Genomic DNA, 15,716 nt, shown 5'->3' with positions numbered 1-15,716 from the left:
CGGGACTGGTCACCGGTGACAGTCGGTGTTGGTCACTGGTGGCCCTGGGGGTCCGTCACCGGTGGCACTCGGTGTTGGTCGCCGGTGGCACTCAGTTTGTCACCGCGGGTCACCGTTGGCCGCGCCAGGGATTTATTCACCCCGCGCCCCCCCTGCTCTTCGCCGCGTGGTTCCCGGCTGCGCCGCCCCGGCTGTGCCGCGCCGCGGGGGCTCTGCCGGCCCCCAGCCCTGGTGCCGGGGGGTGCGGGGGTCCCGGGGGGCTGCCGGGGGGGGGCTGTGGGCAGTCCTGGCCCCCCCGGCACCGCCGGCCCTGCCGCTCCCGCTGGGCTCGCGCCGCCTCCTGCCGGGCCCTCAGCTGGAAGGAGCTGCCGATGAACCGCACCATGGTGGGGGTCCCGCTCCGGTGACACCCCCCGCGCCGGGCTGGGGGGTCCTGGAACCGCAGGAGAAGGTGTGGGGGGGGGTGTGGTGAAGATGGAGCCCCCACCGTGGGGCGTTGAGGTGGGGGGTCACCCTGTACCGGCTGGCGTTGCCGGCATAGCGGTGACACCGGCCACCCGGGCCACAATCCGGCAGGAATAAGGGGGTGCAGCTCCCCCCGGCCCGGACCCCCCCTCGCCCCCGCTGCCCCCCCCCCCTCCCCATCCCGTACCGTCCCCGCGGCGGCGATCGGTGCAGCCGGCTCAGAGCTCCATGGGGCTGGGAGGGGGGGGGGGCACATTCCTCTGTGACATCCCTTCGGAACCCTCCCCCTTTGGAACACACACCCCCCCCCAGGACACCCCGGAGAGGCGGGGGCTCCTGTGGCCACCATGGAGGCTGCGGGAGGTGGCCACATGTCGCGGGCCTGCCGGGCCGTGCTGGCCAGCTACGAGCAGCTCCTGCGGGAGATCCAGGCGGTGGTGGCGGAGAACGAGGAGCTGAGCAGGACGGTGGGGCGGCTGCGGGACCCCCGCAACCCCCGCTACCTGCTGCAGGGCCAGCAGGGCACGGTGCCCCTCTCGGCGCCCCCCATGGCCCCCGCCGCCCCCCCATACTTCACCTTCCCCGGCTACGTGGCGCCCACGGGTGAGTGGCACCCTGCGGGGTGGGGGGGGGATGTGCCACGGCCCCAAAACTGATGTTCCACCCTTCACCCCCCCCCCCCCCCCCGCAGAAGGTGACGTGGTGGAGAGGGACCGGGTGACCTCGGGGCACAGCACGGCCTTCGGGGTGCCCCACCAGAGCCAGGATTCCTGGTACCCCCTGGTGCCCAACGCCACCGGATCCGACATCCACTCCGGGCTCTGCTACCCCAGCGGCGGGATCAGAAGTACTGGGGGGGGCGATGGGGGAGGGAAAAGGAACTGTTCCCATCCCCATCCCCATCCCATCCCATCCCCATCCCCATCCCATCCCATCCCATCCCATTCCCTCCCCATCCCCATCACCATCCCATCCCCTCCCCATCCCATTTCCCTCCCCATCCCCATCCCATTCCCATTCCCATCCCCATCCCCATCCCATCCTATCCCATTCCATCCCATCCCAATCCCATTTCCATCCCATCCCATCCCCATCCCATCCCATCCCATCCCCACCCCCTCCCCTCCCCTCCCTGTCCCCATCCCATCCCATCCCATTCCCATGCCATCCCATCCCCATCCCATCCCCATCCCATCCCATCCCCATCCCATCCCATCCCCACCCCCTCCCCTCCCCTCCCTGTCCCCATCCCATCCCATCCCATTCCCATGCCATCCCATCCCCATCCCATCCCCATCCCATCCCATCCCCATCCCATCCCCATCCCATCCCATCCCATCCCATCCCATCCCATCCCATTCCCATGCCATCCCATCCCCTCCTCATCCCATCCCAATCCCATTCCCATCCCCATCCCCATCCCATCCCATCCCATCCCATCCCATGGATCGGGGTCACAGTGCTGCCCCCCCCCGGCACCGTAGGGACCGATCCCCCCCCCGCCCCCCCAGGCCTCCCGGTGACGGGGCGCCCCAGCTTTGCCCAGAACTACCAGCGTCTCTCCCACCCCGCCGATTACTACCGCCCCGCCAGCTGCCCCCCCGGCCCGGCGCTGCCCCCCGAGTCGCGCCGGTCCACCCCCCCGCCGCCGGACTCCCGGGATTCCAGCCGCCTCTCCAGCATCCGGGAGCCGCTGCACTCCTCCAGCATGCGAGGTGAGGGCCGCTGCCCCCCCCCGGGGTGCTGCGGGGCCCCCCCAGCCCTGTGCCTGAGGTGGGGGGGACACGGGGGTCCCGGGCGAGCTGCCGTCTCTGCCCGGGAAAGGCTGGCGCCCCGGCACTGCCCGTCTGTAAAATGGGCGCGTGGGCGTCTCTGCCCCGCACACCCGGCACCCCCGCCATTCGCGGACCCCCCCCTTCCGTGGGTCCGGGGCTTGGAGAGCCCGGCACCGGGCAACGGCACCAGCACCCCCCAGCCGGGTCCAGTGGGGGGCACGGGGAGAGGGCGGGGGGCCATGGGGAGATGTTGGGGGGACAGGGGGAGAGGTTGGGGGGCCATGGGGAGAGGTTGGTGAGGACACGGGGAGAGTTTGTGGGGCCCAGGGAGATGTTGGGGGGCCATGGGGAGAGGCTGGGGGACATGGGCAGATGTTGGGGGACAGGGGAAGAAGTTGGGGGGCCGTGGGGAGAGGTTGGGGGCACAGGGAGAGGTTGGGGGGCCATGGGGAAGTTGGGGGGCCACGGGGAGATGACGGGGAGATGTTGGGGGGGCCGTGTGGAGAGGTCGTGGGGGCTCGGGGAGATGTTGGGGGGGCCACGGGGCCGCGTCAGGCTGACGTGGGTGGATGTGGGTGGGGACACGGGCGGGGGGCAGGGCCGAGGTGCTGAGGCCGGTGCCCCCCCCGTCCCCCCCCCCAGCCCCCCAGGAGCCGCTGTTGGGGGAAATCGCCTTCCAGCTGGAGCGGCGCATCCTCGGCACCGTCTTCCCCGACCGGCAGCAGCTCTACGGCTTCACCGTCTCCAACATCCCCCAGAAGATCATGGAGGTGCCTCGGGGTGACCCCCCCCCGGCAGCACCGCACACCCGGGGGGGTTCGGGGGGGTTGGGGGGTGACCCTGTCCCATCTCAACCCCATCTCACCCCATGTCACCCCATGTCACGCCATCTCACCGCATGTTACCCCATCCCACCCCATCCCACCCCATCTCCCCCCATGTCACCCCATGTCACCCCATCTCCCCCCATCTCTACCCCATCTCCCCCCATGTCACCCCATCTCCCCCCATGTCACCCCATGTCACCCCATCTCCCCCATCTCCCCCATCTCCCCCATCTCCCCCATCTCTACCCCATCTTGCTCCCATGTCACCCCATGTCACCCCATCCCACCCCATCTCCCCCCATCTCAACCCCATCTCCCCCCTGTCGCCCCATCTCCCCCCATGTCACCCCATCCCACCCCATGTCACCCCATCTTGCCCCCATGTCACCCCATTTCACCCCATCTCCCCCCATCCCACCCCATCTTGCCCCCATGTCACCCCGTGTCACCCCATTTCACCCCATCTCCCCCCATCTCCCCCCCCCTGCCCCCCCAGACCTGCCTGAGCCGGGCGGGCACCTTGGACGAGCAGCGCTGTGCGGAGACGGTCCAGCGGTACCTGGGGGTGATGCGGCAACTGCGGGCCCTGGGCTACCAGCCCGGCACCCACCCGGCCTTCGCCGAGTCCCTGGTCAACACCTACGGGCTCCTTCCCGAGCGGCCGGGCCCCGAGGGGGGGGCGCAGCACACGGCCCCCGCCCTGCGACGCGTGGTCCCCGACCTGCTGCCCCCCCCGGCCCAGCAGGACGCCCTCCTGCTGCTGGACTGCCTGGAGGAGCTGGCCAAGGGGGACGGGCGGGCCCCTCTTCCTCTGGTGACCCCCGGCACACGACCCCCCCCTACACACACACACCCCCCCCCCGGAGCCCTCACCAGACCCCCGCACCGGACACCCCCCCAAAATCCCTCACCAGACCCCCGCACCGGCACCAGATCCCCCCCAAAATCCCTCACCAGACCCCCGCACCGGCACCAGATCCCCCCCAAAACAGCACCGGACCCCCCAAACCAGCACTGGACCCCTCCCAGACCCCCCCCCCCCCCCACCAGATCCCTCACCAGATCCCCCCACACCCGCACCGGACCCCTCAATGGAACCCCCACACCGGCACTGGATCCCCCCCCCCCCCCCAGATCCCTCACCAGACCCCCACACGAGCACCAGATCCCCCCCCCGCCACCTGCACCGGATCCCCCCCAAACCAGCACCGGACCCCTCCCAGACCCCCCCCCACCGGCATCACACCCCCCCGCACACTCCAGAGCCTCCCCACCCGCACCAGACCCCCACATCGGCATCAGACCCCCCCCCCCCGACACTGGACCCCCCCACCAGACCCCCAAACCAGCACCGGACCCCCCCACCGGACCCCCCAGACCCCCCCCCCGCCGGCAGCGGGTGCAATAAATCCCGTGCCCCCCATCCAGGGGTCCATCAGGGCTTTGGGGGGGGGTGGAAAACTGTGTGTGTGTTCCCCCCCCCCGGAGGGACATGGGGGGGCTGGGGGGGGGTGTCTGGGGACCCAAGAGAAAGGTCTGGAGAAGTTGCGAGGGGGGGGTCCAGGGAGCTGGGGGGGGGTCCAGCCTGGAGAAGAGGGGGCTCCGGGGAGGCGGGGCTGGGGGTTTCGGGGAGCCTGTTCCGGGGGTGCCGGGGGGGGGACACCCCTCCCTGCCCGGGGGGGGGAAGGGGAAGCGGCGGCAGGAAACGCGCCCTGAAGGGGAAGCACCGGCCGCTCCGCTCCCGCGGGGGGGGGACACGGCAGCGCCCGGGTAGGTGGGGGGGGGGGGAGGGGGGGGACGGGGGGACGGGGGGGACATGGACCCCCGTGCCGGGGTCTGTGCGGGGTGGGGGGGGGTGTCAGTCGTGCTGGAGACCCCCCCCCCCCGGCAGAGCCGGAAGGTGACAGCGGCGGCAAAGTGTCCCCGGGGGGGCGGGGTGAGGGGGGGGGGAATGTGAGGTTTGGGGATCCCCGGGCACCCCCATCCCCACCGGGGTCTCCCCCCCCCCAGTGCCGGGGTGTCCCCCCCACCGTAACCCCGTGGCGAGTTCAGGCAGCGGAGGGGGCTGCGAACCCCCCCCCCCCACCTTCCCCTCCTCATCCTCGCCGCCCCCCCCCCCCCCCCCCCCCGCATCGGCAGCCCCCCCCACCTCCCCCCCCCCGGCACAACCGGTGGCCACCCCGCGGCAACCAAGGGGTTACAGCCCTGGGCCAACCGCCCCCCCCCCCCCCCCCCCCCCCCCCCCCGTGGGCGTTCACCGGCCGGGCAAGGTGCGGCGGCGGCAGCTCGCCCGCCCCCGGCTCCCCCCCCCCTCTCCCGGTCACAGCCCCCCCCCGGGCACGGGAGCCGGGGGCTACCGGGGGCCAGGAAGCGCCGGGCGGCGTTTGCCACGCACCCGCGGCAGGAATGCGGCCAACCCGACCGGGGCGACCGGGTGGCGACCGGGCACGGCCGGGTGGCGAGCGGATGTTTGTGACCTGTTGAGCTGCCGGCGGCGGCGTGGCGAGCGCCCCCCCCCCTCGCTCCCCCCCGGGCCAGCGGTGGCCCCCGGTGGGTGGCCCCGAGCTGACGGCGGTGGCGACGGTGGCGGTGGCCATGGTCCCCAGCGCCGCGGGGCGCGGAGGTGAGCGGGGGGGCACCGGCGGGGGGGGCACGGGGGAGGTGTCGGTGGCCACGGGACCGGCACCGGTGGCCCGGTGGTGGGATAACACCGGGCAGGGAACCGGCCCGGCGGGGCTCGGGGACCCCCCGGCCCTCGGGGAAGGGGCCACCGGGACAGGGTGACCCTGGCCCCCCCCCCCCCCCGGCCACCGAAGGCAGGGCCCCGCCGTGGGGAGGGCTTGGCCACCGCACCCTGTGGGGCTGGCTACTGGGCAACCGTGGCCCTCGGGGCCCGGCGTGCCCCGGCCAAGCTGCCAGCGCCGTGGGGCAGAGCCCGTGGGTGCCGTGGGGCGATGCCTGTGGGTGCTGCCAGCGCCGTGGGGCAATTCCGGTGGGTGCTGTGGGGCAGTGTCCGTGGGTGCTGCCAGCGCCGTGGGGGGCTGTGGGTCCTGGCAGCGCTGTGGGGCAACGGCTGTGGGGCTGGCAATGGCTGTGGGTCCTGGCAGCGCTGTGGGGCAACGGCTGTGGGGCTGGCAATGGCTGTGGGTCCTGGCAGCGCTGTGGGGCAATGGCTGTTGGTGCTGCCAGCGCTGTGGGGCAATGGCTGTGGGGCTGGCAGTGCCCATGGGTCTTGCCAACGCCGTGGGGCAGTGCCCGGTGCTCTTACCGGCGCCGTGGGGCGCTGCCGGCCCCGACCCCCCGCCGGGTGACGCCCAGGGGGGTGCGGGGACCCCCTCCCGTCCCCGGTGCCGCTCCCGTCCCTGCCCCACAGGCTCCCGCTTCCGTGAGGGCAACGGCCTTCCCGTGGGAGTGCGGGAAGTGCCGGGATGTGGGGCTGAGTCACCCCCGGCCGCCCACGGCTCCGTGGGGCAGAGGGACGGGCCGGGAGCCCGGCCGGGGACACCGCTGTGGGGTGCCTGCCCCACAGCCGTCACCCGCAGCGGGGGGTCCTGCGGCCCCACAGCCCCCTGTGCCGCGGCCGGCCCCACGGCAGCCGCCACAGCCCAGAGCTCCGGTGTGGGGCAGCCCCATAGCCGGGGGGGGGAGCCTGGGACCCCCTGACAAGGGCACCCCGTCACCGCCAGTGACCCCCATGACCCTTGTGTTCCCAGTGACCCCCGCACCTCCTGGCATTCCCAGTGACCCCAGTGACCCCAGCACCTCCCAGCGTTCCCAGTGACCCCAGCACACCCAGCGACTCCAGCATTCCCAGTGACCCCAGTGACCCCACCATTCCCAGTGACTCCAGCATTCCCAGCGACCCTTGTATTCCCAGTGACTCCCACACCTCCCAGTATACCCAGTGATCCCAGCACCTCCCAGTGTTCCCAGTGACTCCAGCATTCCCAGTGACCCCAGTGACCCTTGTATTCCCATTAACCCTGGCACCTCCCAGTGTTCCCAGTGACCCCAGTGTCCTACAGTGACCCCATGATCCCATGTTCCCAGTGCCCCCAGTGTCCCCAGCATTCCCAGTGCCCCCACGTTCCCAGTATCCCCAGTGCCCCCATGATCCCATGTTCCCAGTGCCCCCAGTATCCCCAGTGCCCGGGGGGTGCCGCGGCGGTCCGGCGGGCGTTGGTGCCGACTCAGGCGGGAGTCACCGGGAGTCACGGCTGCGGGGGGGGTGAGGAGCCGCGTCCCGGCCGGCGGGGTGGCCACGGGCCACGGCGGGGTGGCCACAGGGAGGCCGGGGGAACCCGTCGGGCCAGGCTGGCCGGTCCCGGCCTGGCCGGGGTTGCCCGGGCCGTGGCTCATTCGCGTGCCGCGCCGGCGACCGGCGGAGCTCCGGCACCCCCTGGCCCCCCCAGCCCGGCGGGAAGGTGAGCGGGTGCTGGGGGGCGGCACGGGGACGAGCGGCCGTGGGGGTCACGGGGCAGGGGGGGACAGTGGCCAGCGCAGGGGGGAGGGTGGCCGGTGCCCGTGGCCACCGGGCAGGACCCGAGGGGCCAGCGGCGCCGGGGGAGGGGATGCCACCGGGCAACCACTCCAGGGTGTCGTGTCCCCCCCCCCGGGCTGTGCCTGCCTGAGGTGGCTTCAGGGGTCCCGGGGATGCCATGGAGGGGGCTAGTGGCCCCCCCTTCAGCCGTGCCACCCCCCCCCTTCCCGCCGCGAGCCTGGGGACGCGTGGGAGGGTCCCCGGGGACGCCTGGGAAGCTCCCGGCCGCCGGCAGTTCCCACGGGATCGAGCCGGGGGGGGGTCGTCCCAGAGCCCCTCACTGGGGGGGGTCCCAGCACCCCTCATTGGGGGGGGGTCCCAGCACCCCTCACTGGGGATTCCAGCTCCCCTCCCCGGGGGGGTCCCAACACCCCTCACCTGGGGGTCCCAGCGGGGGGGTCCCAACACCCCTCCCCGGGGGGGTCCCAGCTCCCCTCACCGGGGGTCTCTCTCCCGCAGGTCGCCCCGGAGCCCCCCAGCAGGCTCAGGGGGACGTGGCTGTCCCCCTCAGCCCCCTGCCCGCCCCCCCGCAGCCCCCCGCCATGCTGCTGCCGGAGTCCCCCTTCCCCAACCGGGCGCTGGCGGCCCTGGACTCCCTGGCCACGGGGCTACTCGCCCCCAGCTTCTGGGCCATCAACCGCCTCCTGGACCTGCAGCCCACCACGGCCCGGGGGGGCGGGGGGTGCCGCGGCTGCGCCGGCCGAGCCTTGGCGGCGCCGGCATTAGCCACCCTGCTGCTGCTCTCCCTGCCCTTGGCCACCTTGGGGCTACTGCTGTGGCTACCGGTGCAGGCCGCGCGGCGGCCCTTCGTCTACCAGCACGCGGCCGGCACGGCGCCGGCGCAGCCCTGGGACCTTCGGCAGCGCCGCACCTTCACCTTCCTCACCGCCAACCTCTGCCTGCTGCCCAGCGGGCTGGCCAAGTTCAGCAACCTGGGGGACACCCCCCGCCGGGCCACCGCCATCGCCTGCCGGCTGGCCCCCGGCTCACCCGGCCCCCGTGGCCACCGGGACGCCCTGGTGGCACCGCGGCACGGCCACGGCCACAACGGCTACGGCGGGACCCTCTGCGCCCCACCGCCCTCCCCCGGCAGCCTGAGGGTGGAGGTGGCCCAGCCGGTGCCGGTGGTGGCCCAGCCGGTGCCGGTGGTGGCCGAGGCGGTGCCGGTGCCGCTGGCCGAGCGCTTGCCGGCCGACGCCGACTTCCTCTGCCTGCAGGAGGTCTTCGACGCCGGGGCGGCCGCCATCCTGCGCCGGCAACTGGCCGGCACCTTCCCCCACCTCCTCTTCGGGGTGGGGGGCCTGGGGCTGCGGGGGGGGCGGCTCAAGCTGCTGGACAGTGGGCTACTGCTGGCCAGCCGGTACCCGCTGCTGGCCGCCCGCTACCACGGCTTCCCCAACGGCGCCCGTGAGGACGCCCTGGCCGCCAAGGGGCTACTGGCCGTCCAGGTGAGGGGGACCCGGTGTCACCGGTGCCACCCACCCCCCCCCGGTCCCGGACGGTGCCACTGAAGGTGCCACCTTGTGTGTCCCCCCTTGTGTGTCCCCCCTTGTGTGTCCCCCCGTGTGTCCCGTCCCCCCCAGGTGCTGCTGGGCTCGACGCGGGGCCAGCGGGTCGTGGGCTACCTGGGCTGCACCCACCTGCAGGCGCCCGCAGGTGAGGGGACACCAGGGTGGTGACGGGGGCGGGGGCGGGGGGGACCGGGGGTGGTGGTGGGGTGACACCAAGGGTAAGTCATGCTTGGCCAACCTGGTGGCCTTCTGCAATGCCGTGGCTGGCTGGGTGGGTGAGGGGAGGGCAGCAGGTGGCATCTCCCTCAGCTTCAGCAAGGCTTGGGGCGCTGTCCCCCGCGATGACACCCTCCTTAGGGAATTAGGGGGGTGGGCTGGACGAGGTGGGGTGAGGGGTGGCTGGGGGACATTGCTCGGGGGGGTGGGATGACAGGCTGCCCACAGGAAAAGGACCTGGGAGTCCTGGTGGATGCCAGGATGCCCAGGAGCCAGCAGTGTGCCCTGGTGGCCAAGGAGGCCAATGGCATCCTGGGGGGCATCAGGAAGAGCATGGAGAACCTCAAGGGAGGTCATCCTCCCCCTCTGCTCTGCCCCGGGGAGACCCCATCTGGAGCCCTGGGACCAGTTCTGGGCTCCCCAGTTCCAGAAGGACAGGGAACTGCTGGAGAGGGTCCAGCAAAGGGCTACAAAGATGCTGAGGGGCCTGGAGCATCTCTCTGATGAGGAAAGGCTGAGGGACTGGGGTCTGTTGAGTCTGGAGAAGAGCAGAGTGAGGGGGGGTCTGATCAAGGCCTCTAAATACTTGAAGGGTGGGTGTCAGGAGGATGGGGCCAGTCTTTTTCCAGTGGTGCCCAGTGACAGGCCAAGAGGGACCGGGCACAAACTGGAACGTGGGAAGTTCCACCTAAAGATGAGGAGGAACTTCTTTGGTGTGAGGGTGTCAGAGCCCTGGGAGAGGCTGCCCAGAGAGGTGGTGGAGTCTCCTTCTCTGGAGACATTCAAACCCCCCTGGACACGTTCCTGTGGGACCTGCTCTGGGTGCCCCTGCTCTGGCAGGGGGTTGGAGGAGATGGTCTCCAGAGGTCCCTTCCAACCCTCACCGTTCCGTGACCCCCCTGTGTGTCCTGTGTCGTCCCCCCCCCCCCAAAAGGGGACGCCCCCATCCGCCAGGCACAGCTGGGGCTGGCGCTGCGGTGGCTGCAGCTCTTCCGGGAGGAGCAGGAGCAGGACGGGGACGTGGTGGCCTTCGACGTCTTCTGCGGGGACCTCAACTTCGACAACTGCTCCCCAGGTTTGGGGCGGGGAGGGGTGGGGGGATGGACACGGGGAGTTGGGGGGGGGGACACGAGGAGTTGGGACACACACACACACACACACACGGTGGAGGTGACCCCCCTTCTCCCCGCAGGTGACGAGCTCAACCAGAGGCACCATCTCTTCGAGGTGTACCAGGACCCCTGCCGCCGGGGGCCGGGGCAGGAGCAGCCCTGGGCCATAGGTGGGACCCTTGTCCCATCCCCTGTGTCCCACACCACCCCCCTGCCACCCCCCCAGGGGGTCACCCCCCCCCAGTGAGGGGGGCACGGCGGGGGGCACGCTCAGGGCTGTCCCCGTCCCCAGGGACCCTGCTCAACTACCTGAAGATCTACGAGGAGCCCGTGTCCACCCCCGAGGGGATGAGGAGGTGACGGGGGGGGGACACATGGGGGGGGACACATGGGGGGGACACATGGGGGGGACAGCCCTGGGGAAAGGCCACCCCCAGCCCTGGGTGGGGACGGGGGATGCTCCAGTCGAGGCACCTGCCCCTGACCCACCACATCCCCCCTGCCCCCATGTCCCTGTGCTACCCTGTCCCCATGTCACCATCTCCCCGTGTCCCCATGCCACCATCTCCCTGTGTCCCCATGCCACCATGTCCCCGTGTTACCCTGTCCCCATGTTCCCATCTCCCCATCTCCCCGTGTCCCTGTGCCACCATGTCCCTGTGCCACCATGTCCCCATGCCACCATCTCCCTGTGTCCCTATGCCACCATCTCCCCATGTCCCCATCTCCCCATGTCCCCATGCCACCATGTCCCTGTGCTACCCTGTCCCCATCTCCCTGTGTCCCCATGCCACCATCTCCCCATGTCCCCATGCCACCATGTCCCTGTGCTACCCTGTCCCCATCTCCCTGTGTCCCCATGCCACCATGTCCCTGTGCCACCATGTCCCCCTGCCACCATCTCCCTGTGTCCCCATGCCACCATGTCCCTGTGCCACCATGTTCCCCTGCCACCATCTCCCCGTGTCCCCATGCCACCATGTCCCTGTGCCACCATGTTCCCATGTTCCCCTGCCACCATCTCCTCGTGTTCCCATGTCACCCTGTCCCCATGCCACCATGTCCCCATATTCCCATGCCGCCCTGTCCCCCGTGCCACACTGTCCCCATGTCCCCTGTGCCACCCTGTCCCCATGCCACCCTGTCCCCGTGTCCCCGCCACAGGACGCTCTCCCAGCCGGGGGGGCGGCAGCAGTACCTGGCGGGCCCGATCCTGGCCAACGGCCAGCCCGCCCCGGTGGCCCCTGGCCCCTGGCACGGCCGGCGCGTGGACTACCTCCTGTTCCGGCAGCACCGCGGGGCCCCCCCACTGCGCACGGTGAGTGCCGGGGGGCAGGACGGGGGTCCCCGTGTGTGTCCCCCCCTGCCATGACCACCCCCCCCCCCAGCCCTGACGGCCCCCCCTCCCCGCAGGAGGTGGCGGGGGTCTCCTTCATCACCCAGCTGGCCACCTACTCCGACCACTTGCCCGTGGCCCTGCGGCTCGACGTGGCCCCGGTGTCCCCGTGAGCCGCCGGCACCGGAGATGGCACCGAGGGGGGGGTGCTGGCACCCCATGGGGACGTGGGGGCGGCTACTGCGCCCCACACGCCTTGGCTGCACTGGTGTCCCGTGGGGCACTGGCCCGGCACTGGTCCGGCACCGGTCCAGCAGTGGTCCAGCACCAGTCTGGCACTGGTCCAACAGGGGTCCGGCACTGGTCCATCACTGGTCTGTCACTGGTCCGGCGGGACTGGTGCCAGCCACGGTTTTAGCAACGGGAGTGAAATAAAGGCCTGGAGCCCAGTTGCTTGTGGGGACCACTCCTTGGGGACCCTCAGTGACCGCTCTGTGGGGACGGCTCCATGGGGATCCTTGGTGACTGCTCCATGGGGAACCTTGAGGACCACCCCTTGGGGACTCTTGAGGACCACTCCATGGGACACTTGGGGACCGCTCCATGGGGACCACTCCCTGGGGATACTTGGGGACAGCTCCATGAGGACTTTGGGGGCCACTCCATGGGGGGGGGTCCTTGGGGACCATTCCATGAGGACCTCAGGTTGCCCTCCATGGGACACTTGGGGACCACTCCTTGGGGACGGCTCCGTGGGGACCACTCCATGGGGATCCTCGGTGACTGCTCTATGGGGACCTTTGGTGGCCACTCCTTGGGGACCAGGACCACCACACTTGGACCACCACTCCATGGGGGGGGGGGGTGTCAGTCCTTGGTGACCACTCCATGGGGATCTTTGGGGTCCACTCCATGGGGACCTCGGGGACCACTCCAGGGGTGGGTGTGGGTGTGTGTGTGTCGGTCCTTGGGGACCACTCCATGGGGATCTTTGGGGACCACTCCATGAGGACACTTGGGGACCATTCCATGAGGACCCTGGGTTCTGCCCCATGGGGACACTTGGGGACAGCTCCATGGGGCCATTCCCTGAGGACTCCTGGGCTCTTCTCCCTGGGGGACCCCCAGGGACACCCCCCCCTCCCCAGCACCCCCCAACACGCAGCCAGACATGGGGGAAGGGCCCGAAAGCTCATTTATTGGAAGGCACTGAGATGTGGGGCAGGGGACACCCCACACCGGGGGGCTCGGCCCCACCCATCTGGGGGGTGTGGGGCGGGGGGGACTCCCGCCCCGCGCCCCCCGGATGGGGGGGGGGGGGGGCGAGCCCCCAGCTTGGTGAGGCAGAAGCATGGGAGCCCAGCTGGGGTGGGGGGGCTGCCCCACGGAGTGTGCGTGTATGGGGTTGGGGGGCTGCCCCATGGAATGTGCATAGCTGAGGTTTGGGGGGGAGGGGAGGGGTTGGGGGGCTGCCCCACGGAGTGTGCATAGCTTTGGAGGTGGGGGGGGGGGGGCTGCTTTTGGGGTGTGCATAGCTGGGAGTGGGGGGGCTGCCCCATAGACTGTGCGTATCTGGGGTTGGGGGGCTGCCCCACGGAGTGTGCTAAGACCGAGGGGGGTGGGTGGGAGGGGGGGTGTGTGCTTCTTGGGGTGTGCATAGCTTAGGTTGGGGGGCTGCCCTATAGACTGGGTATCTGGGGTGGGGGGCTGCCCTATAGACTGTGAGTACTTGGGGTGGGGGGCTGCCCTATAGACTGTGTGTACTTGAGTTGGGGGGCTGCCCTATAGACTGGGTATCTGTGGTGGGGGGCTGCCCTATAGACTGTGAGTACTTGAGTTGGGGGGCTGCCCTATAGACTGGGTATCTGGGGTTGGGGGGCTGCCCTATAGACTGTGAGTACTTGAGTTGGGGGGCTGCCCTATAGACTGGGTATCTGTGGTGGGGGGCTGCCCTATAGACTGTGAGTACTTGGGTTGGGGGGCTGCCCTATAGACTGTGTGTACTTGAGTTGGGGGGCTGCCCTATAGACTGGGTATCTGTGGTGGGGGGCTGCCCTATAGACTGTGAGTACTTGAGTTGGGGGGCTGCCCTATAGACTGGGTATCTGGGGTTGGGGGGCTGCCCTATAGACTGTGAGTACTTGAGTTGGGGGGCTGCCCTATAGACTGGGTATCTGTGGTGGGGGGCTGCCCTATAGACTGTGAGTACTTGAGGTGGGGGGCTGCCCTATAGCCTGTGGATATTTGGGTTGGGGGGCTGCCCTGTAGCCTGTGCGTACCGAGGTGGGGGGCTGCCCCACGGGGTGTGTGTAGCCGGGGGTGGGGGGGGCTGCTCCAGATGTGGGGCAGATGTGGGGCCGGGCCCCTCAGACGGCCTCCTGCGCCCGCCGGTACTCGAAGAGGCTCCCGCGCTCGGCGAAGCTCCGGGGGGGCCCGGTGCCCTCCTCGGGGTCCCCCCCGACTTGGGGGTCACCCCCATCCTCGGGGGAGCCAAAGCCGCCCCCGCCGGGGGTCTGCAGGAGGAAGACGTCCTGCGGCGGGGAGAAGAGGCGGCATTGGGGGGGGGGGCGTTGTGGGGCGCTGTGGGGCGCTGTGGGGCTGGGGGTCCCCCCTCCCCGGGTGCTCCCCCCGTGCCCCCCCACTCACCCCCGGCTCCACCGGCACCGAGCTCTTGGGGCCCAGGTTGATGGTCCGGCCGTCGCGGCGCAGCAGCAGGTTGAGCCCCGGCGCCCCGGGGCTGCCCCTAAGTGGGAGGGGGGGGGTCAGGGGGTGATGGGGGGCACGGGAGGCGGTGGGGGGTGATGGAGAGGGGGGGGTCAAGGGGGTGATGGGGGGCACGGGAGGCGCTGGGGGGTGATGGGAGGGGGGGGGGTCGGGGGGTGATGGGGGGCACGGAGAGGCGCTGGGGGGGTGATGGGAGGGGGGGGTCGGGGAGGTGATGGGGGGCACGGGAAGGCGGTGGGGGGTGATGGGGGGGTCTGGGGGTGTTGCACGGGAAGGACGGTCTGAGAGGTGAGTGCCGGGGCCCATGGAGGCTGATGGGGGGCAATGGTGGGGGCAATGGAGGGGCTTGCGGGGTGAGGGGGGGGCATGGGGAGCCATGAGGGCCATGGGGGGCCATGGGGGGGTTTGCGGGTCCATGGTGGCCATGAGGGTGATGGGGGCTACGGGGGACCATGGTGGGCTATTGGTGGCCGTGGTGGCCGTGGGGAGCGATGAGAGCCATGGTGGCAATGGGGAGTGATGGTGGCCACGTGGCCCTGGTGTCTGTGGTGGTCTATGGATGGCCATGGTGGGCTATGGTGGCTATGGGTGGCCGTGGTGGCCACGGTGGGCTGTGGTGGGCTATGGGGGCCCATGGTGGCCCTGGTGGCTGCAGTGGGCTATAGCTGGCCATGGGGGCTATAGTGGCCATGGCGGGCTATGAGTGGCCATGGTGGGCTATGGTGGCCATAGTGGCCACAGTGGTCTATGGGTGGCCGTTGGTGGGCTATGGGGGGCTGTGGGCGGCCATGGGGGCTATGGGTGGCCACGGTGGGCTATGGTGGCTGCAGTGGGCAATGGTCGGCCACGGTGACCATAGTGGGCTATGGGGGGCCCATGGTGGCCCTGGTGGCCTTGGTGGCCATGGTGGGCTCTGGGGGGGCAATGGGGGCCGTGGTGGGCTATGGGTGGCCCTGGTAGCCCCGGTGGCCACTCACCGCGCAGGCCGTAGGGGCGGGTGACGCGCCGCTCGCTGAGGACGGAGAGCACCGTCTCCTGCCGGAACTGCAGCTCCCGCCTCACCCCCTCCCCCCCGCCGCCACCGCCCCGCGCCCCCCGAGCCCCCCCGCAGCTCGAACCGCCGCAGCACCACCGGGTACCTGGGGGGGCACGGGGGGGGGGCAGGGGGTCAGCGCTGGCAGCCCCCACACCCCCTGCGCCCCCCGGCACC

The 15,716-nt window shown here is 71.2% G+C and overlaps 2 protein-coding genes across 2 annotated transcripts in view; one reads left to right on the top strand and one right to left on the bottom strand.

Annotated features, from left to right (window-relative positions):
- The first annotated feature begins 8,083 nt into the window (after positions 1 to 8,083).
- Positions 8,084 to 11,955, top strand: LOC141463335 (sphingomyelin phosphodiesterase 5-like). Its single transcript, XM_074145678.1, has 7 exons — positions 8,084 to 9,055; positions 9,191 to 9,263; positions 10,269 to 10,409; positions 10,527 to 10,616; positions 10,739 to 10,802; positions 11,611 to 11,764; positions 11,860 to 11,955. The coding sequence occupies exons 1-7, from the start codon at positions 8,150 to 8,152 to the stop codon at positions 11,953 to 11,955; spliced, it is 1,524 nt and encodes a 507-aa protein (XP_074001779.1). The 5' UTR covers positions 8,084 to 8,149.
- A 2,193-nt stretch (positions 11,956 to 14,148) lies between these two features.
- The window catches only part of OPLAH (5-oxoprolinase, ATP-hydrolysing), a 17,068-nt gene continuing 15,500 nt past the window's right edge, over positions 14,149 to 15,716 (bottom strand). The window contains 4 exon segments of the mRNA XM_074144735.1: positions 14,149 to 14,313; positions 14,429 to 14,525; positions 15,480 to 15,580; positions 15,582 to 15,645. Coding sequence (XP_074000836.1) covers positions 14,149 to 14,313; positions 14,429 to 14,525; positions 15,480 to 15,580; positions 15,582 to 15,645 — 427 coding nt within the window.

The sequence above is a fragment of the Numenius arquata genome, chromosome 3, assembly GCF_964106895.1.
Source record: "Numenius arquata chromosome 3, bNumArq3.hap1.1, whole genome shotgun sequence".
In the NCBI taxonomy this organism is placed as follows: Eukaryota; Metazoa; Chordata; class Aves; order Charadriiformes; family Scolopacidae; genus Numenius; species Numenius arquata.
This window is presented reverse-complemented; position numbering and strand designations above follow the sequence as displayed.

Bases quoted from the DNA above. Each gene is read 5' to 3' on its own strand.
- LOC141463335 (XM_074145678.1), top strand. From the start codon at position 8,150: ATGCTGCTGCCGGAGTCCCCCTTCCCCAACCGGGCGCTGGCGGCCCTG. The intron at 9,264-10,268 runs GTGAGGGGACAC...CCCCCCCAAAAG, and splicing joins CCACCTGCAGGCGCCCGCAG to GGGACGCCCCCATCCGCCAG. The intron at 10,410-10,526 runs GTTTGGGGCGGG...TTCTCCCCGCAG, and splicing joins CTTCGACAACTGCTCCCCAG to GTGACGAGCTCAACCAGAGG.